Here is a 23,416-nt window from a genome sequence, read left to right on the forward strand (position 1 = left end):
AACAACAGCAACAAAAGCTGACGTATAATGCATATTCATATTTTGCTGTATGATTGAATTATGAGGTAAATAAAGTTTTTTTAATGACTCAGTTTTAATGAATCACCTTCCTCAAAAAATATTTATAACATGTATATGGATTTCTTATTTTTTTAGTTTTATCATTGTGGTATAAAATTATTTTATTAATAATTCTTTCCACTTTCATATCCAGTTAGTACTTTTCCAGACATATGTGCTTAGTTGCTCAGTCGTGTTCCACTCTTTGTGGCCCCACGGACTGTGGCCCACCAGGCTCCTCTGTCCATGGGGATTCTCCAGGCTAAAATACTGGAGTGGGTTGCCATGCCTTCCCCCAGGGGATCTTCCCAACCCAGGGATCAAACCCAGGTCTCCCACATTGCAAGTGGATTCTTTACCATCTGAACCATCAGGGAAGCCCAAGAATAATGGAGTGGATAGCCTATCCCTTCTTCAGGGGAACTTCCCAACCCAGCAATTGTATTGCAGACAGATTTTTTATCAGCTGAGCTGCCCATGAAGCGCCTTTTCTAGACATGTCAGCATATAATCAAGCATCAGTTCATGAAGCAGATTACCTGAAGTACTTAGCAGAAACAACATAAATGAAAAGCATAAAAGCCCTGAGATTTTCTTTCCAAGTGGGCTGTTATATTCTAGATATTTTCAATCTTGTTGACTACGAAAAAGAGAAGTGAGTTTAATGTAGTGTTTGAGGGGGAAAGTTAGGTGATAAATCTGAATGGAGGAACTATCTGTTTTGAGGCCACATTCTCAGTCAGGGTGGATCAGCTCATGGGAAACATCAATTATGTTGGGCTATTGCTCTTAGAGGACTGACCCTGAGAGCGTGTCCATGCCATGTTAGGAGCTGGAAGGCTGGGAGGTTGTCAAAGGAATGCATGCTCTATGCCAGTACCCCTTTTGCCCCATGACTTGGTGTTTGTTTCAAGCCACCAGGGCCAATAGGTGATTGAGGCTTTGGCCTTGAAGAGGTCAGTATTCCCCGTGGTCCAAGGTGAAACTATCCATGGCTGCCACCTTCTGGCCCTCCTGGCCCTCAACCCCTGTCGGCACACACCCCTTCTCCTTGGGGAGGGTGCACCTAGTTGTCAAGATGGCATCTCATAGGACCATTTTCTGGGGAAAATAGGCCAGATGGTGCCCCATCAACTGAGGTGATTCAAAATATGCTCTGGTTCAGGGTGCTTTTCAACCATGAGTCATCTCTTTGAGTCCTTAATCAAACACTGCAGTGACAAAACTTCATATTATAGTACAACCTGGGGAAGGACACTGAGTTGCCCATTCATGGAGCCCCATCGGCAGGCTTAGAACCTTTCGCGCACCTGGCTTCCTTGGCCCCTTCATGCATGGAGTCTGTGTGGCAGCCGTGGAGGAGTCCCTGTGGACTTGGACCACACTCCTGACTCCCACCACCTGGTTATCCATCATTCTCTTTCTGACGGCCCAAGGCCCGTGTGCTGATGCACAGTCCTCCATCCATGTGCAATCCCAGACATAAGCAATTTCACTGCAGAGAAGACACAGCTTTCCACATTTACCTTAATTCTGTAGTGTCCAAGGGCATCATTCAGGGTTCAACCAGGAGAATGTGATCAGTCAGAGATGTATGCATGAAACACCCACATTGCACTCACACACATACACACACATAGGTAATTTTTAACACACTTAAGTACATATTTATATACACATCTGTATACATGTACACACACACATATATATATTGACTTATCACTAGGGCTTGCCTTCCACAACTGTTGGGGCAAGTTCAATGTCCATAGGGCAAGTCATCAGGAAGGGAGGATATGCAAGGTGGAACTGTCATTAACAGCCAAGGGTCAGTCACTCCCCCACCCCACCCCTCTTAGAAAAGTCTCAACCTCTTCTAAGAACTCTTGACTTATTAAGTCAAGCCAACCCAGGATAATCTCCCTAAATAAAATCAACTAATTAAGAATTTTAATTACCTCTCCAAAATCCCTCCACAGCAGTACCATGATCATAGCTTGAGTCAATAACACAGCACTATCATTCAGGCCAGTCAGGGTGACACGTCAAGACGCTATCACCCCAGGAAACAGTAACCCAGTGCTGTGAAGAAATAAGCCCCTCTCCCACCCCTGTCCTTATTCCGAGCAGCCCGAACCCACTCACCCACAGTGATACAGAAATATGCAGAAGATAAGATCTAGTAGGCCTTTAGATTAAAGAAGAATGTCTAAAGAAATTGAAGAAAATATCAGTAAGACTACCAAAAAATAAAATACATGTGTGGATAAGAATCAAAACATCTTCCAAAGAAACATAATAAACTTGGAATAAATATTAGTAGTGATCATATATGTATATATACACATATACATATATAAGGTCAATATCTTTACTATATAAAGAAATTATATAAAGCAATAAAAGTTTTAACTATCTACTAGGTTAGTGGGCATAGGATAGTTTATAGGAAAGAAAATATAAACACTTCTTAAGCATAGGAAAAGCTGTTGCATTTCATAAGAGAAATGCGAGTTAAAACTATGGTGCTCTCTTATGTCCATCTGTAAAACTAGCCCAAATAAATAAGCTTGGTGACACCACACAACAAGTGTGTGGTGAGTAAGCTGTACTTTATTGGAGAAGTGTGAAATGGTACATGTCTAACATTGCATCATTGACAAAGTCTGGAAATAATTTAAAAATCAATGGGAAATAAATGAAATCAGTTATAAAATTCATACCACGATGGGTAGCTGAGATATAGAGTCATTTCCAAAATGCAATGTTAATTGAAGATGACAAAGTCGGGCACAAATATATGTGCAGATACAGTGTAGAATGTTCTAGAAGAATATAGCAAATACTGATAGCACTCGTTGCCTTGGGAGTAGGAAATGGCATGTCAAGGAGACCCATTTTTTCATTGAAATCCTGTTGTGCCTTTTAAAATTTGCCCCTCTTAAATTACTTAATCACTTTTAAAAGACAATTAAATGTTAGAAGCTAATTAATCTGATTAATACTGTGGAAATACTTTTCTGGCTAAAAGAGGGCTATTGACTATTTAAATTTATAACAGCTTTGAAGTATGCATTGAGCTTTCATAAAAGCCAAAAATATCAGTAGTTCATTAACAAAGAGAAGCATTGTATGATTTAAGCAATGAATTAAAAATATTTTAATTGCTCACCAGAAATATTTTAGGAGAACTAATACTTAGGTCTTAAAAAATAAAAGAGGAATTTTCCATTATTTAACCAGTCATGAAAAAGACTTGTGGGAATTATGTCAAATATCCCATCTGTTAAGGTATAAAAGACTTTCTTGAATTTGTTTATTTGTTCAATATGAATAGTTGTTTTTTAAATAATTCAGACACAAAATGGATGTGATAGAGCCTGAATTAACTCTAGCATGCAGATAGTTAATGACAAATGTGTTATGATTTGCAGAATATTATTAATCAGATAATTTGAAATGTTATGACAAAAACTTAAGGGCAAGAGTATTTTTCTTTAGATATTAGTAACATTTTAACACTTGAAAACATGAATGAATTTAACTGAAAATAATACAAGCATAATCTACCCTCTCCTTGCTTCCTGCCATCACTTACTCTAAGGACTGGTAATCCTTACATGAATAAAATCCCTCCTATTGTTAGCATTGGAATATTTTTCTTTGCTGCCTTAAGTATGTAAACCAATCCTTCTATTGAGGATGACTGTCAGTTTGAACAACAGCAGCCTTAAAGACTGTGCTTCTGTTTCAGAGTTCATAGGCACGTTCTCTAAGATGAAACATAGCGTTCACATTTGTCTTCGTTGTGGAAAAATGTTCTAGAATTTCACATTCAAATCCATTTTTCAGGTTTTATTCCAGCACCTACATTGCTGACTGGAATACTTTTAGACATTTTAACACGATTCACGAAGAATCAGCTAGGAGAAAGAAAGGAGTTCTTAAATCATGCCCATGTACTTGGTAATGTGGAAGCAGTGGGCCACACCCTTGAGAAAATGTTTCCACATCATTATAAAGGACCAGCTCTTAGAGCTTTGCTTCTAAGGTGAAGGAAGATTAATTAGGACAGCCAAGTGCTTATTTTTATGGATCTGAAGCAAACGGAAGGTTATTTCATGCCCTGACCAAGGAGAGTCTGCCTTTAGCTCTGGACACTTGGACTGGGACCAAAGTCATTCCACTGAAGACCAGAGCTGTGTCTGGTTTGGGCAGCTGCAATTTCTGAAGCCTACTGGCTATTTTTGTCATCGCAGTGGTTGAATATATTGTCATCATTATTACTGCTGTTACCTGACTTGAAAATGTGTTTTAAGTCTAAAAATTAAGGTCTAGAAATGAAAATCAGAATACCTGGCAAAAAATGTTCCCGAGTCAGGAAACTCTGAATTAGCTCCGTAAAAGCAATGTATTTTTCTTTTTTGTTCACTTCTGAATCTGTACTTCTTAAAAATAGGCACTCAAAGGATATTTGTCAAATATATTTTCTGCTTGCAGCTAAGTAGCCAACAGGAGATCAGGGATCATAATTTATAACCTGTGCTTAGTCACTCAGTTGTGCCTGACACTTTTCAAGCCCGTGGACTGTAGGGCGCCAGGCTCCTCTGTCCATGGGGATTCTCCAGGCAAGAATACTGGAGTAGGTTGCCATGCCCTCCTCCAGGGGATCTTCCCAACCTAAACAAATCCTATTTTTATTATTGTGGAGTGATCTGTTTTTACAATTTTTTGAAAATTGTAAAAATACAAGTTTTAAATTTACAAAACTTAAAACTCACAAATTGCGCTTTGGAAGGTGGAACGCTAAGGTAGCTAGTACCATCTAGTGGTGTCCTGTGGTTTGACTTCGGTTTCAAATATCAGCAAAAGTAGAGGGAAAGCAACAGTCAACATTTCATTTATACCTTGTTCTCTATGCAGAAAAGGGGATGTTATTGATTAGGGCAGAATAAATGATAAAATACAGAGCAGAAATAATAACTACAGATGATATAATGGATCAGCAATATATTTTTCATTAAATTAAAAGGCATTTCAATTCTAAGCATTAACAATACTTTGCTAATTTATCATTTTGCCTTAGAGTTCATTGTTTACAAAGTCCTCAAATCTTCTTTTCAATCAAGCATTTGATTCCATAGGGTTTTGTTGTTCTACTGAATGGTAGAATCACCAAGTGCTTTGGGAAAGATGAAACTTGCATTTGTAGCTTCATCTTCAAATAAAGTCAATACGGCCTTTTTAACAGACACAGTAGAAAAACCTCCCGTTTCTTCCAAAGAGCATTCTCTTTGGAGTGTATTTCCATTCTCTGTCCCAGTCAGGGTAGGGAGGGCCGAGGGGTCCAGGCAGGGAGCTGATGTGGTTATTGAGGGAAACTCTGGGTTTAGGCTACAAAGTCTGGTAACCACATGGGGGTCTAAGTGGGCAGTGTTGAAATGAAGCCCTTGAACCACCTTGGCTTTAAAGATGGGGCTCAACCTTCTCGAGAGGAGACCCACAACCCATTTTCTTATCCATAGACAAGACAGACAAGGGATGGACACCACACAGCCAATGAAAGTATGCATCACTCTGTCCAGGGCTGTAGGCAAACTGTGGCCATCACTACTGATTCCTATTCCTCATGCCTAGTGTCTTTTTCAGTACTTTTTACATCCCCACCTCTGTTTTTAAATTCTCCCTGGCAGGATTCATATCACAGATCATTGCATTCTGGCTTCAAATGTAACAGCCTTTATGAAGTCTTTCTGCTCCGGAGAACATCCCATCAGGGTGGAGGGGCTGCAGTCCTGGGATACATCCCTAAGTGGGCAAAGAGTGGGAGGCCTTCCAGTGCAGAGAAGGGGTAGCGGTGCCTTCTCCTTGTCCATAATGGCTGGTCCTGGGATCATGGTTTTGCTTTTGAGTTCAGAACCTTCCTACCTCGAGGGAAAAAATTAGAGAAGTTGAAATGATAGTCAATGCAAACCTAAAAGAGAATTTATTTTTTAATTTGAAAACTATTTCAATCTTGTAGTTTGATTACCGGAGGGGACTAAGCAGAGCAGGAGTATGGCAAGCTTTGGGAATTACCTAGTTTCTCCTAGGACAGTTCCGTTGAGACAGGGTAATTATAAATAAAAAGTGAACTAACTGTATATCCAAGAGTCTTATAATCATATGTTAATTTTTTAAAGTGGTATATTGTTATTTGGAATTATCCACACCTATTAATAGAACTTGAGAGAGAATTCATTTTTAAATCACATTAAAAGTGTTTACATTTCACACCTCCCAGTTTGAAGTTTATCTCCATTCACTCGTTCATTCATGTTATGTTTGTTGAACACATTTTTATTTAGCAGTGGTTGAATGAACAATTTAGCAACAAAGCTCTGGTGCAGTGAATAAATGATTATATCCCCTGTAACTTATATTCTATTTTCATTCTTGATACATCACAGCTGTTTCTATTAAACAGTTTGATAAGAATGCTGAGATAGTCATCAGAAAATGGATACAGTGGCATTCCATTGACACATAAGAGTGGATGTCCTTTAGCTTGTCAGAAGGGCCTTTGCAATGGTGAGCCAGGGCTCTATAGAGCTCGGTAAGCAGCAAGAAGACAGTTTCAGGCACAAGTGACCATGTCGCAGAAGTGATGCACTGTGACTTCATTACTGTACTTTTGGATCCCGAGCTGGGGATGTCAGGAAGGCAGGTGAACATTCTGTGTGTGCCAGTAGATAAGCGACTGTGTAAAATTCAGCTTACTGTCTGTTTCTCTAAATTTCTCCAAAATATGGCAGTATCTCATTTCTTCATGGCCAGTGTTTGGGCACTGCTAAAAAAAAAAAATGGGTATATAAAATTTCTTTCTACTCAACTCATGCCAAAAAGATAATTTGAACCATGGTTTTTCTGTGAACCAAATTTAGTAGCAATATTCTTGTTTGGGGGCTTCCCAGTTAGCTCAGCTGGTAAAGAATCCGGTTACAGTGCAGGATGACCCTGGTTCGATTCCTGAGTCAGGAAGATCCCCTGAGAAGGGATAGGCTACCCACTCTAGTATTCTTGGGCTCCCCTGGTGGCTCAGACAGTAAATAATCCACCTGCAATGTGGGAGACCTAGGTTCAGTCTCTGGGTTGGGAAAATCTCCTGGAAGAGGGCATGGCAACCCATTCCAGTATTCTTCCTGGAGAATCCCCATGAACCAAGGAACCTGGCGGGCTACAGTCCATGGGATAACAAAGAGTCAGACATGAGTGAGTGACTAAGCACACACCTTTGTTTTTAGTTGAGGAGAAAGGTGGATCTCCACTGAGATGGAGACTTTTGGAAGGGAAAAGATATAGAAATATAACAGTGGATTTCCCTCCATTATTTCCTGCTGCAAATTGATGCAAATCAAATAAATAATAAGGAAAGGTTGCCATTAATAATGGCCAGCAAGGCTTTTTTATCTGCATCAGTTACCTGCTCTGAGTACAAGGAAGAAATACCTGCCTTCAGGTTAGCAAAATCAGGCTTCCCTGTCTCAAAGGGTTGGTAGATGAGGATGATGACAGTAGTGACAATTAACAGGGGGGCACTAGACCCTGGGATGCTAGCGGCCGCTTCCTCTTGGTACCTCTAGCTTACTGACCAGACCCACACTACCCTCTGGCATCTACCCAAATACTGCTAGATCTCCACAGATTGTAAAGATACATGTGGATACTGGGAATTCATGGATGCTTTAGAGTTGGGAAGTGGGCTGAAGCAGCTGGTGGATACTTAGTGTTTGTTTTTCAATAACTTCTCTGTAATATTAGAAAGAATTAATGGAGGAGAATGAATCCAAGGGGATAATGAAAATCCTTAGCATCTTTTAGCAAGTGGAAGTAGGATTTGAAAGGGCAAGTAAGTAGGCGGGAATTCCACCGAAACAGTTCTGGTTAATTCTCTCACACACCCCCTGGGATCCCTGCAGGCCCCTTCTGTTATAGAAGCATGAGCTTTATTTAGCCTTCACAGCATCCCATCAGTTGCCCGGGGAATGAGATAAGCCGTGCTGTTGTTGTTGTTTTCCTGTCTCTTTTCCTGGTTCCTTCCTTTGTCTTCCCTGCTTAAGTTAAGATGTGATTATTTGAAAATAAAAATTAGTATTCAGGCCAACTCAACAGTGTTATTCATGAAGAAAAATGAGCTGTTATCATTTGTGTGCCTCAGACCCGCACATCCTCAGGGAACCAGGTGGATAGTTCTACAACATTCAACCCTTACGAGCCAGACCGAGGACCGTGGGCCAACGAGAGAGGTAAGAGCTGCCCCTTTGGTCCTGGGCATTCACAGCGCAAAGATGCCTCCCACAGTCCCTTGCGAACGGCAGGGCAGGCTCACCCTGCTGTCAGCAGCTGTTACAGGCACTGCTTAGCAGTGAGTGATCCTGTCATCTGGGGGCAGGTGGAATATGCCATGTGTCTGCGAGTAGTGGTGTCTGTTGGATGAAATGGTCTGTACAGCCTCCCTCACAATAAATCAGCCATGTTGAAAATATCCTTCAAACCCCCTGCTTCAGAATATTTCACCTTTTCCAGTAATAACTGACGCTACTTAAAGTTTCCATTTCTAAGATCTGTTCTTGGAAAGATGTCTGTGTCCAGGAGTAAATTCAGATGGAGGTCCAGCAATGGGTAGCTGGTAAAAACTGAAGAAACGTCTAAGTTTTGGGATTCTAGACATGTTCAGAGAACTGCAGTGATTCTGTGAGGGCAGGAGAGGAAGCACCCCTTCAAACTCACGAGGCCTCTACTAGACTGGTCAGAAATGGGGCCTCTGGACCAGCTTCTTAGGTTTTCTAGGTGGCCCCAGGTTTTTGTTTTAGTTGGTAAACCTGATCTATTTAATGCTACAAAAAATCAACCCCAAAGTTAGTAGCTTAAATCAGCAACAGTTATTTAATTATCTCATGCAGATCAGGAATCTGGGCAAGGCTGAACGGGGCCATGGCAGCATGGGGCCTCTTACAGGCAGATAGGGGGTGGAGCTGGGCTAGCAGGATTGGAGACCGTGGTGGGACTAGAACCAAGGCACTGGAGGCCAGCCAGCATCTTTCATCTCCAGGATATGGAGCCTCAGAGACTCTTCATCTGGTCTCTCCACCTGGACTGGCTGGGGCATTCTCACAGCATAGAAGGAGCCAGGGCAGTTAAACAACTGCATGAAGTCTGAAGCTTCAAGAGTCCCAGCAACCCAGACAGAAGGTGCATGGCCTTTAGGACCTGGCCTGAGTATATCACAAGCATCACTACTGATGTACTCTATCGGTGGACATGATTACAGAAGCCACGGAGGGGAGGTGGCGTAGACCCCGCCTCTCAGTGAAGGAGGGCCAGGATTTTCAGACGGAGTTTAAAGGCACCACAGTCCATTAGGAGTGCTAATGGTAAAGAATCCACCTGCCAGTGCAGGCGAGGCAAGAGATACAGGCTCAGCCCCTGGGTTGGGAGGATCCTCTGAAGTAGGGGGTGGCAACCCACTCCAGTATGCTTGCCTGGAAAATTCCAGAGGAGCCTGGCAGACTACAGTCCATGGGACCCCAAAGATTTGGACATGGCTGAGCACATCTGTCTCTGCTGCTGACAGGAAAACTCTTTCTTGATGTACTTTAGTGCAAGAACAGGGGTCAAGAACAACAAAGATGAGGGCCTTTTTCCTACCTTGCCATCGCTGGGAAAGGCTGTGCTCACAGGCGCTATAAATGCCCAAGATAACCAAGGTCATGAAAGGCAAGGCATGACCCCAGGAGGCAAGAGCAGGGGACAAGGTCATGAAAGGCAAGGCATGACCCCAGGAGGCAAGAGCAGGGGACAAGGTCATGAAAGGCAAGGCATGACCCCAGGAGGCAAGAGCAGGGGACACGGCAATTTCACATGGGATCAAGTTCACAGGCTGCAAGTTTCTTAACTCCTTTCCAGAAGCTCAGAGAGAAGCCTTGCCCATGGACACTGAGGTCTACGAAAGCCCCTATGCAGACCCCGAGGAGATCCGGCCCAAGGAGGTCTACCTGGACCGGAAGCTGCTGACCCTGGAGGACAAGGAACTGGGCTCTGGGAACTTTGGGACTGTGAAGAAGGGCTATTACCAGATGAAAAAGTAAGTCAAAAGTTTGCACCATTTCCCTGCACTTATTCTCATGTGAGCTTACATTCTACAAACTACCATATATACATATATCATGTTCTTTTAATCCCAGACACAAAATGTAATGTGGCATGGCTAAATCCTTTGTGATTGACTGTATAATTTTTGTTCATTTCTGGTACAATTACAATGAAAGCATCCATTATATATATTAACTGTGTATGTAATAGTTTAGATGTATTGTGTGTCCTTTATTGCAAATTAAGAAATAGAGTCAATGAAAACATAAGAAAATAAAAACATCATATTTTACCACTCAAACACTGCAACCGTTAACAAACCTGAGTGTCTATAATTTTCAGGTCTCTATATGCACATGCATGCACATATGTATTATTTAAGATGCAATCATTCATTGATAACAGTGTTTTCACTTACTTTCTTTGATTTTTAAAAATTGCGTCTCATTTCTCTTAGCCAGAAAATTCTTGATGACAAGTATCATTAGTATAATTATTTATTTGCTCTAGTCTATAATTTCAAAGAACAGTATGTATTATGTGTGTGCATGTGCGTATTAAGGTGCTCCAGTCGGGTCCGACTCTTTGCAACCCTATGGACTGTAGCCCGCCAGACTTCCCTGTTCATTGGATTCTTCAGGCAAGAATCCTGGAGTGGGTTGCCATTTCCTTCTCCTGAGGCTCTTCCCAACCTAAGGATTGAACCCATGCCTCTTATGTCTCCTGCATTGGTAGGAGGGTTCTTTACCACTAACACCACCTTGGAAACCCTAGTATGTAGTATATAACAATTAAAATTGCTAGATTACTAAAAATCTCTTTGTACTTTATTTGGTGCTTAGAAGGCATCTGTCATGGAATTTTCAGTAAAATTGGTTTCTAAAGTCCTTTGAAACAAATCCTCTGAAAATCTATGTCCAAGCTAGGAAGTTACTGATATGAATATAATTGGGTTTGGTTGTTTGATGCTATTTTAAATTTAAGGAATTTGTATACAGTTTTTTTCTTGAGCAGATAAAAGGGTCAAAAATACGAGCAAGAGTAGGCACAGAAACATGCTTTTAATCATACGCCTTTCACCATATGTGTTTATATATGTGTATATATATGTTATTGTTCAGTCACTAAGTTATGTCCAAGTCTGTGTGTGTGTGTGTGTATATATATATATATGACATATGACAGATATATAAAGTCATATATATATAGATATATGACTGCTATGCTTACTTTTAAATAAATTAATATATGTCCATTATTTTATAAAATGAATACAAATTATCCTGTATTAAGGTATAAATTTTCTCAACTTGTTTGTGATACTCAATTCCTTGCTTAATTAAATATACAGATTGACATGGACATGACCATAGATACATAATTTCAACTAGAGATGTGGGGAGAGGAAAGGCCATATAGGTTAACTGGGGGCAAAATGATGTCTTTACAGTATTGAGTCTTCATATCAACAAGCATGACTCATCTTTCCGTCTACTTGGGTCTTTAATTTCTCTGAGCAAAATTATTTAGTTTTTTGTGTAGAAGTCTTGCACAGCTTAGTTGCTGGATTCATTCATAGGTATTTAGTATTTTTGGTTTTATATGTGGTATAATTTTAAAATTTTTACTTGCTATTCCTTGGCCTTGCTTGAATGCACGAATATGATTTTGTCTGTTTCCCTGATGTCCAACAACTTTTCTTAAAGTCTTCTATTATTTTTCACTCATTATTTCCAGTAGTTTATTTGTGTATTGTTTGACCCAGAAATATATCATCTATAAATAACAAGAGTTTGATTTCATCCCGTCCAATTCTCATACTTCTACACTTCTTCCTTGCCTTATTGTATTAACTAGAAACTGTGGTTCAATGTTAAATAAAAGTGCCAGTGGTCACATTCCTCATTCCTGATTTCAGGGAAAACTTTCGATATTTCACCAGTAGGTTCGTAGCTGCTCTTTATCAGATTATGGAAGTTTCCTTTTATTTCTACTTTTCTGAGAGATTTGTTTTTAATTGTAAATGTGTGTTACATTTTTGGTTTATTTTTTCTCCTCTGCTGATAGTCTTTTTCTCCTTTGTTGTGTTTATGGATGAATTACACTGATTGATTTTCAGATGTTTCACCCAACTTGCATTCCTGGATCAGATGAGATCAGATTAGATCAGTCGCTGAGTCATGTCCGACTCTTTGCGACCCCATGAATCACAGCACGCCAGGCCTCTCTGTCCATCACCAACTCCCGGAGTTCACCCACACTCACGTCCATCGAGTCAGTGATGCCATCCAGCCATCTCATCCTCTGTTGGCCCCTTCTCCTCTTGCCCCCAATCCCTCCCAGCATCAGAGTCTTGTCCAATGAGTCAACTCTTCCCATGAGGTGGCCAAAGTACTGGAGTTTCAGCTTTAGCATCATTCCTTCCAAAGAAATCCCAGGGTTGATCTTATGAATTATATATTCATTATATCCTTCTCATAAAGCACTAAATTAAATTTTCTAATATTTCCCTTTGCATTTTTGCATCTACATTCATGGGAGATATCAGTAAATTATTTTCCTGTAATTTTTTTGTCGGTTTTGGCATCAGGCTAATGATAACCTCATAAAATGAGTTGGGGAGTTCCCTTCCTCTTTTTGTTTCTGGAAAAGTTTGTGGATGTTCTTTCTTCCTTAAACATTGGAAGAATCAAGAGGTTTATGCTTGTTAATTTTGACCCTTACCTCCCACCATACGTGAAACTAATTCCAGATGGATGGTAGACTGAAATGTGAAAGGTAAAACAATAAGCTGTCTAGAGATGGCATAAGATTATATTTCCTTGATCTCAGGAGGAGGATGCAGAGGCTTCTTGGGTACTGGATAAGTTCTATACTTCCATCTGTGTAGGAACTACATCTTGTGTGTAATGTGTAAATACTCCTGAGTTCTACACTGCAGCTATATGTTCTTTTCCAAATGTATGTCAGACTTACTCTGTTATTATATTTTTTAACCTATTTTATTTGATACTTCTGTTTTTATTTTCTACTTTTGAAGTTCAGCAAAAGAGTTATACTTCCTGCATTTGTGGAAACTGTATCATGAAAAGATGCAGTTTTTCAAACTGTACATAGTTAAGTGCTATTTATTTATTTAAGCCCCACTATGTCAGGATATTTTCAAGACTTTAAACATGACTTAGATGATGCTGTTATTCAAAAATGGAAAACAATTAGTTTTTTCAAACATTTTGAAGCATGCTTGAAATGAACAAAACTCAGTTTTTAGAAGTGTTTTGTAAATTATAAGCTTCAACAGTGCATGCTTTTTAATTCTGCATCTGGAAATTCATTGTAACACATATTAAAGGCATGTTGCAATTACATACATTATACATAATAATGTGATAAATCTCAAGATGTTACTGGAATCCATGCATGTCATAGTTTTTAAAGTTTATTTAAAAGTTATTTAAATATTCTACAGTGTGTCAGCTTTCTGGTTGGTTGGGATATTCTTCGGCACTCTCCCATTATTTTCAGCTAATTAGGTATTACTCCCTGTCTACAAAATGAGAGAACATGATTGAAGAATTAGCCATGTACAACAGACACATTTCCACTCTGTGGCAGGTATTTCCATATCATCATTTCCAGCACAGGAATTATGCTTCATGGAAGATAATTATACGTGAGCCACTTTGAAAAGTGTCTTATGTGTTCTGATTTCTTTTGCAGAGTTGTGAAAACAGTGGCTGTGAAAATCCTGAAAAATGAGGCCAATGACCCTGCTCTTAAGGATGAGTTATTAGCAGAAGCGAATGTCATGCAGCAGCTTGACAACCCTTACATTGTGCGCATGATAGGGATATGTGAAGCTGAGTCCTGGATGCTGGTCATGGAGATGGCAGAACTTGGTCCACTCAACAAATATTTACAACAGAACAGGTATCCTTAGGTGCCTCAGCAGCTCATATGTGAGGGGCAGGGCCTGTCTACCCAATGAACATCATAGCCTGATTTCTTCCAGAACCCTTGTCTCCTCTAGTGCCTTCCCAGAGTTGGCCCACAATCAGGGACCTTGAGTGGGGAGGTTTGAGAGCTGTAGTCTTTGGATTAAGTGTTCTTTAGCTCTTAATTTATAAAGAAAAACTCTAATTCAACAATGTGGTCTCCTTTGCTCATGTCATACTGGCCTGGTGATAGAGTCAGCCCTAGACTATCTTGGCAAGCATTCTCCCCTTACCAGGCAGAAAGAATGTGCTCTTTTAAAAGAAACAATTAAATAAACATTTTATATGGGAAATCAGTGATATTTTACATATCTGGCTCACTACTGCATTCCCATAAGTAATTATTTTTGAAAATACCCATTGCTGTTAATTCATTGCAACCATCAATGGAGTAATCATGCTATGCTCATCTCCAGCCATGGTTGAGATAGAGAGTCATGAGGAATAAGTCGTAACAATAGCCACTGATTACTTTATCCCATTTGCACCTGTTTGTACTTCACTGGGACTCAAGGTTGCTGTTCTTACCTTTTCAATATTGGAAAGAGGGTTCTAACTGAACCCTGGCTCTCCATGAGACAGGTCTGACCACCCTGTTATACTGCTTTTCATGTAATTCAAAGCACATGTTGAAAATTCTAGCAGCTGAATACCAGTCACCACCACTTATGACTCTTGCTTTAGAAGAATAGGAAATAAGTTGGTTCATATTCTCTCTGTATAAGAAGCATGGTTGGTTGTTCTGAAATGGACTCCTGTTCACTATCATTAATGACATATGTGTGACTTTCAGGCATGTCAAGGATAAAAACATCATAGAGCTGGTTCATCAGGTGTCTATGGGAATGAAATATTTGGAAGAATGCAATTTTGTGCACAGAGATCTGGCTGCAAGGAATGTCTTGCTGGTTACTCAACATTATGCCAAGATCAGTGATTTTGGACTTTCCAAAGCACTTCGTGCTGATGAAAACTACTACAAGGTATGAACAACTTACCCACCACTGAGAGCAGCTGGTAGTAAAAATCTGAAATGCAAATATATGGTTCTTTATTTTATTTTGGTAAGATTTCAAGAAGCAATGTCCCCATAGAAAAATAACTGTGTAAGAAATGTTCTTCTTAAGCTTTGATTCTATTGTTAAAAAGATGGAAATAGTCTAATATGTCACAACTTGAGATTTACTCAGAATAGTATGTTCCAAACTATGTTCCTTAGAATAATGGGGAATCAAGGTATTAATGATGATTCAGCTGGAAAAAACAAGAATAGAATTCATTTGTTAAATTACTTTGGAAAATATGTATTGGACAGGTTGACTCTAGTAGGATTTTTCAAAGCTCCTCTATGAATCCTCAAATGAACTAATAGCAAGTAAAAGAAGGGAAAAAAAGTAAAAAAGCCCCATCCTCATATGAACTCAGTCACAGAGTGTATGTAGAGTCTACCCTGGCCAATTGGAAAATGTAACAGAGACCAGATAGTATAAAAGGGTGTCAAGAACACATTCTCAACTCTTCATGACCCTGGGAATGTCCAGAAGTCTCAGGAATAGATGACATACCCTGATGATCTAACTAGTGAATGGCAGGATGAGAGTTGTGGAGTTTCCCTGAGTGCCACACCACAAAGTGGCTGGAGAAGACACCTAAGTGACCACATACACCCACCCATGCTTTCTCTGAGAGACAGCAGCAGGTATGGCAGCTGGTGATGGATAGCAGATCTTAGTCAGTGAAGGGTCAGCACAAAGGCTGAGAAGCAGAAGCAGAGCTCCCATCACAGCTCCTCACTCCATTCTTCATAGACAAGCTGGCCCCAGAGAAGCCACTTCAGAAATGAGACAGAATGTGTAAAGCATCAAATGATCCCTTTGATGGGACTGCTAGGAGATGGAGCAAAGGAAACAATAACCTTCAAATAATAACCACACATACATACCAGAAAAAAATAGATTTTAAAGTTAGAGACACTTTGGAACATGCACTTCATGATGATAAGTAGGAAGAAGAAAATACAGACTATCTAAAGCAAGGGCTTAAAGAGGAGACAGAGAAGTTTAGATAACAAATAGTCCCAAAACTTGTTGCATTAAAACAACACCAAGCATTTATTTACTCACAGTTCTGCAGTGTGGGCTGGGCTTGGTGGAAATGGTGCATCTCTGCTCCATACAGTGTCATGAGGGTGGTTCCAAGAGGTCAGGAGGATTTATTTCCACTCTGCTCATTCACACCATTAATGACTGATTTGGCATGGGCCATGATCTGGGACTTTCACTGGTCTGTATCCATTTAACAATAACTTATCTACATGTGGCTTCTCCATGTACCCCTGGGCTTCCTCACAGCATGGCAACTGGGTCCTGAGACCAAGTTACTCAAGAGGCAGGAAGTAGAGATTGTCACACTCTTAACTTCAGGGCCTAGGAACTGGCTAGGAGTCTTGTCCACTTATTCTATTGGTCAGAGCAACCCCAGATCACCCATATTCAAGGCAGAAGGGAGGAATGTCCAAGAACATGAGGGTCAATTTTTTCAACTGCCACAGATATTAAACAGCATATTTTGAAAAGGGAACAAGCAGATCTCTGAAAATCTGTAAAGAAGGGAAAGAAAATGTAGAAGATAGTGTAGTAATAAAAGGCAAAGCATCAGGAACAAGACAGTGGGGTAGGAGATCCAGATTCTGTCCTCCAGAAATGATCAATGGTCAAATAGCTATCCATGAATGAAACAGCTTTGAGAGCTTGTTGTTCAGTCACTCAGTCATGTCTGCCTCTTTGCAACCCCATGGACTACAGCACGCCAGGCTTTCCTGTCCTTCACCATCTCACAGAGCTCCAGAGAGAACTCTGGAGTCCACTTAAAAAGCTTTAGCAACACAGCAGAATGAAAAACATGAGAATAACTGCACTAAAAGGAAAGAACAATAACTTCATTTTGCCTGCATCATCCCATCCTTCAGGTCAGTACTACTCAGTGCCAGGCGAGAACCCAGCTAGAAAGAGTTCTCTTCATCAGGAAAGGGAAAGCCTCAAGAATTCCAGACCCCTGTCTCTGCTTCAAGAGCCCCTGACCCCTTCCTCCTCTCCTCAGGGACCCCACACTTCTTATCAACCTGCAGAGGAATTGATTCTCTCAGAATTTGCCCAGTGGTCCAGTGGTTAAGAATCCACCTTCCAATACCAGAAACATGGGTTCAATCCCTGGTCAGAGACATACTTCAGGGTAGCTAAGCCTATGCACCACAACTTGATAGCCCATGCACTGCAATTGGAGAAAGCTTGCACACCACAACAAAGGCTCAACACAACCAAAAAACTGTCTTAAAGAAAGGAATGAGGAAAGCCTATGGGACTTATGGGGCACCATAAAGCGAAATGAGTTATGTATTATTGAAGTCCAAGAAGAGAGAATGAAAGGGGCAGAAAGCTTGTTTTTAGAAATAATGACTGAGACTTCCCAAATCTGAGATCTGGGCATCCAAGTTCATGAAGCTCATAGGTCCCAGATAAATTCAATTGAAATAGATCTTCTCCAATACACACAATAATAAAACTGTCAAAAAATCAGAAAAAGAATTGTAAAAGCAGCGAGAGATAAAAAAATCTTGTCACTTACAAGGGAGCTCCCCCTAAGGCTACCGACAGAATTCTCAGCACACATCTATAAGCCATAAGAGAGTAGAATGATACAGTCAATGTACTGAAAGAAAAAAAAAAATGCCAACCAAGAATACTATATATCCCAAAGAACACTTTATGTCCTTCAGAAATGAAGAGATAAAGACTTTCCCAGCCAAAAAAAAAAGCTGAGGGAGTATATTACCACTAGACCTATATTATAAGAAATTCTGAATTCTTTAAGCTAAAATAAAAGGATGCTAATTAGTAACATGAAAAATATGAAAATATAAAGCATACTGATAAAGGTAAGTATCTAATCAAATTTAGCATTCCCCATTACTGTAATATGGTGTTATGTTAATCACTTAATGCTGGCATAAGGGCTAAAGGACAAAAATATTAAAAATAGCTATGGGTACAATAATTTATTAATGGATATATGATATAAAAAGACTTTAATTGTGATATCAAAAACATAGCATGTATGGGGAAGAGTGAAAGGGTTAGAGTATTTGGATACAATTAAAGTTAAGTTGTTATCACCTTAAAATAGATTTATATTTGTAAGATATTTTATGTAAGCCTTAGGGTAACCACAAGGAAAAAACCTGCAGTAGATGCATAAAGGATAGAGCAAAAGAGACTAAGTATACCACTATGGAAAATCATCAAATCAGAAAGGAAGACAACAAGAGAGGAAGAAGTGAACATAGGAAATCTAAAATATCCAGAAAACAATAACATGATATTAGTAAATCTTTACCCGTGAATAATTACTGTAATTGTAAATGGATTAAATTTGTCAATCAAAAACCATAGAGTGACTGAAAGGACCAAAAAAAAAGACCCAGCTAATATACTGCCTACAAGAGACTCATTTCAACTTTAAGGATACACAAAATCTCCAAGTGAAGAGATGGAAAAATATATCCCTTACAAATGGAAACCAAAAAGTAGCAAATGTACCTAGGTTTGTATCATACAAAATAGACTTCAATCTAAAAACCTTAGCCAGAGACAAAGGAGGTCAGTCATCCTATAATGGCAAAGGGGTCAATTCATAAAGAAGACATAATAATAGTAAATATACATGCCCCAACATTGGAGAACCTAAATATATTAAGCAAATACTAACATATATGAAGGGAGAAATAGATAACAATATAATAATTGTGGGGGCTTTCAATACCCCACTTTTAACAATAGATAGGTCATACAAACAGAAAATCACTAAGGAAACATTGGACTTGACCTATACTTTAGACCAAATGGACCTAACAGAATTCATAAGAGAATTCTATCAAACATATCAAGAAGAATTAATGCCCAAAATGGAAGAGGAGAAAATATTCTCAAATTCATTTTACAAGGCCAATGTTATCCTGATACCAAAGCCAGATACAAGGAAAGAAAACTATAGACCAATATCCCTGATGAACTTAGATGCAAAAATTCTCAACAAAATACTAGCAAACTAAATTTAGCAACACGTTACAAAGATCACACATCATGGTCCAGTGGGATTTATTTTTGAATGCAAGGATAGTTCAATATATGCAAATCAGTAAATGTGATACCTCATATTAATAGAAAGGAAGATAAAAATCATATGATCATCTCATTAGATGCATAAAAGGCATTTGACAGAATTCACATCATTTCATGATAAACAATCTCATAAAGTTTGGTGTAAAAGGAACATACCTCAACACAATAAAGGGCATGTATGCAAGCCCACAACTGATGTTAAACTCAGTGGAAAACGGTTGAAAGCTTTTTATCTAAGATCAGGAATAAGATGAGTGCTTATTAAACAGTACTGGAAGTCCTAGCAAGAGCAATTAGGGGGAGAAAAGGCTTATGTATCAAAGTTACCTCAAGTTAAAAAAAAGAAATAAAAGGCATCCATACCTGAAAGGTAGAATAAAGTTGTCTTTATTGACAGATGACATAATCTTATACAGTTGACCCTTGAACAACACAGATTTGGATTGTGCAGATCCACTTACACACGGATTTCTTTCACTAAGTATGTACTATAGCACTACATATTTCACTCTTGGTTGAATCCATAGATGCAGAACCATGAAGATGGAGAGCCAACTGTAAGGTTATACATGGATTTTTGAGTATATAAAGTGTTGGCACCCTGAACCTCCACATTGTTTAACCCCCACATTGTATATAGAAAACCCAAAGACTGCATCAAAAAGCTGTGAAAACAAATAAACAAATTCAGTAAAATAGCAAAACACAAAATCAACATACAAAAATCAATTGCACGTCTATACACTAACAGTGAACTATCTGAAAAAGACATGAAGGAAAAACTTTCATTTGCAATTGCATCATAACAATAGATATTTAGGAATAAATTTAGCCAAGAAAGTTAAAAGATCTACTGACTGAAAATAAGACATTGATGAAAAATTGAAGAATACACAAATAAATGGAAAGATATCCTGTGTTCATGGATAAAAAGAGTTAATATTGTTAAAATTACCATACTACACAAAGCCATCTACAGATTCAATACAAATCCCTACAAGAATTCCATTTTTCACAGAAATAGAAGAAATAATCCTAAAATTCATATGGAACCCCAAAGACCCTGAATAGACAAAGCAATCCTCTGAAATAATGAAGCTGGATGCATTATGCTTCCTGACTTTAGACTATACTACCAAACTATAGTAAACAAAACAGTGTGGTACTGACATAAAAACAAACATGAAATCCGATGGAACAGAAGCAAGAGCCCATAAGCCTACGCATACATAGCCAAGTAATATTTGATATGGAGAGTCAAGGATATCCAATGGGGAAAAATACTCTTCAAAAATTGGATATTCACATTCAAAAGAATGAAAGTGGATCCCTGGACTATAACACTCACAAAAATTAACTCAAAGTGTATTAATGAATTTAAATGTAAGACTTGAAACTATAAAACTCCTAGAAGAAAACATATGGAAAAAGCTCCTCAGCACTGGTCTTGGCAATGATTTTTTAGATATGAAACCCAAAGTACAAGCAACAAAAGCAGAAATCAACAAGCAGGACTATATCAAACAAAAAAGTTTTCTGTATAGCAAAAGAAACAATCAACAGAATTAAAGGTCAACCTAGAGAATGGGAGAAAATATTTGAAAACCATCTATCTGATAATTGGTAATTACCAGAAATATATAAGGAACTCATACAACTCAATACAGCTAAGTAGCAAAAAAACCCATATAATCCAGTTTTTAAATGGCAAAGGACCAGAATGGAAAGATTCTATTTTTCCTATATTTCTATAACAAAAGAAGACATACAAATAGCCAACAAGTACGTGTAAGGGTATTCAACATCCCTAAGCAACAGGGAAATGCAAATCAGAACCACCGTATGTCTCCTCATACCTGTTAAAATGGCTGTCACCAAAAAGATAAGAGATAGAAAATGTTATTGAGGATGTGGAGAAAGAGGAACCCTTGTGCACTATTGGTGGGAATATAAATTTGTACAGTCACTATGGAAAGCAATGCAGAGTTTCCTCAAAAAATAAGAATAGAACTACTGTTACCATTCAGCAATCCCACTTCCAAGTATATATTCAAAGACAATGAAATCACTATCTGGTAAAGATATCTTAACTCTCATGTTCATTATGGCATTATTCACAATGGCCAAGACATGGGAACAATCTTTATCCATCAATAGATGATGGATAAAGAAAATGTGATGTGTGTGTGAGTGTGTGCATGTGTGTGTATGTGTGAGTAGGCTTAAAACTGTAGACAATACATGGGAAATATCCAGCCATAAAATAGGAGGAAATCCTGCCATTTGAAACAACATCAATGTACCTTTGGGGCTTTCCTGGTAGCTCAGCTGGTAAAGAATCCACCTGCAATGCAGGAGACTCTGGTTCAATTCCTGGGTTGGGAAGATCCCCTGGAGAAGGGATAGGCTACCCAGTCCAGTATTCTTGGACTTCCCTGGTGGCTCAGATGGTAAAGAATCTACCTGCAATGAACCCAGGGAGACCTGGGTTCGATCCCTGGGTTGGGAAGATCCCCTGGAGGAGGGCATGGCAACCCACTCCAGTGTTCTTGCCTGGAGAATCCCATGGACAGAGGAGCCTGGCTGAAGTCCATGGGGTTGCAAAGACTCGGACACAACTGAGCAACCAAGCACAGCACAGCACACAGACATACCTTGAGGACATTATGCTAAGTGGAAAAAGTCAGCGAAAGATAAATACTATAAGACCTCACTTGTATGGTAGAATCTAAAAAATGCCAAAGTCATAGAAACAGAGAGTAGATTGTGGTTGCCAGGAGCTGGGAGGTGGGGGAAATGAGAAGATATTGGTCAAAGGGTACAAACTTCTAGTTATAAAATAAATTCTGGAGCTCTAACCTACAAGCCTAGAGTTAAGAGTACTACATTGTATGTGCTTATACTCAGTTGTGTCCAACTCTTTGTGACCCCATGGACTGTAGCCCACCAGGCTCCTCTGTCCGGTTCTCTAGCCAAGCACACTGGAATGGGTTGCCATTTCCTTCAGAGGATCTTCCTGACCCAGGAATAGAACCCACATCACCTGGGTCTCCTGCATTGGCAGCTGGATTCTTTACCGCTAAGCCACCTGGGAAGTCCACTACATTGTAAACTTCGAAGTTACTAATAAAGTGGATCTTAAATGTTCTCACCATTTCAACAACAACAACAACAACAAAATGGTAATCTTGTCAGGTGAAGGATGTGTTAACTAATTTTATTGTTGTAAATATTTTGCAGTATATACATGTCTCAGTCATCACACTGTATCCAAAAAAAGCCATGTGAGAAGCAGCCGAAAGAAACTGAACACATGTGAAAAAATGAGAACATGAAGAATTTCTTTAAGAAAACAAAGTGAAATGAAAAACTTTAAAAAGTTAAGAAAGATTAAGGAGAGATGATAGTGGCAGAAGCGAATTAGCTGGGTTTCTGGAGAACTGTGCATGGCAGCATGGACTTGTGCAGCACCAGGACCATAAATACAGATGCCCTTTGATCCAGCAGCTCCTTACAAGTACTCCATACAGAGGGCAAATACACACTGTCAGTAATGTTCACCCTAGCGTGATGTGTAAGAGCGAAAATCAGGAAAAAACTTAATGACCTCTCAGCAGGAGGCTGGCTAGATGAGTCATAGCAGATTTATGGAAAGCATGCAATTAACTCTTCTAAAAGTGACTTCCTTTGCAAGTGCTGACAGAAATATATCTATGACACATGGCTAAGTAGAAAAATTAAAAAGTAAAGTATAAGAAGTATATGCCTGTAGCTTGATTACCTCTCAAAAAAAGCATGTATTACTTATTTATACTTGTATATAGATTTTTCTGGAAGGACTCAAGAAAAATAATCAAATGTGCTGTCTCTGTTGATGAGACTTGGAGTCTGTGGTGGAAAGAGACTCATTTTCCCTCATGTTTAGGATTTGTCAAAGGTTTATCTTGTAATCAAAATTCAGAATAAACTTCAAATAACATACATGACTAGATTGTTCAAAAAAATCTGAAATCAAAATCTAAAAATAATGCATAAAATGAATGAGGCAAAAGTATA

General features: G+C 39.1%; 1 protein-coding gene across 3 annotated transcripts in view; it reads left to right on the forward strand.

The window, feature by feature from the left end:
* SYK (spleen associated tyrosine kinase) overlaps window positions 1-23,416 on the forward strand; it is a 107,698-nt gene that overhangs the window by 76,029 nt on the left and 8,253 nt on the right. For all 3 annotated transcript variants that reach the window (XM_070375229.1, XM_070375226.1, XM_070375228.1), the window contains 4 exons: window positions 8,255-8,342; window positions 10,003-10,180; window positions 13,909-14,118; window positions 14,977-15,166. In XM_070375229.1, the coding sequence (XP_070231330.1) occupies window positions 8,255-8,342; window positions 10,003-10,180; window positions 13,909-14,118; window positions 14,977-15,166 (666 nt within the window). The remainder of the gene's footprint in view (window positions 1-8,254; window positions 8,343-10,002; window positions 10,181-13,908; window positions 14,119-14,976; window positions 15,167-23,416) is intronic.

This window comes from Bos mutus, chromosome 8, assembly GCF_027580195.1.
Source record: "Bos mutus isolate GX-2022 chromosome 8, NWIPB_WYAK_1.1, whole genome shotgun sequence".
Classification (NCBI taxonomy): Eukaryota; Metazoa; Chordata; class Mammalia; order Artiodactyla; family Bovidae; genus Bos; species Bos mutus.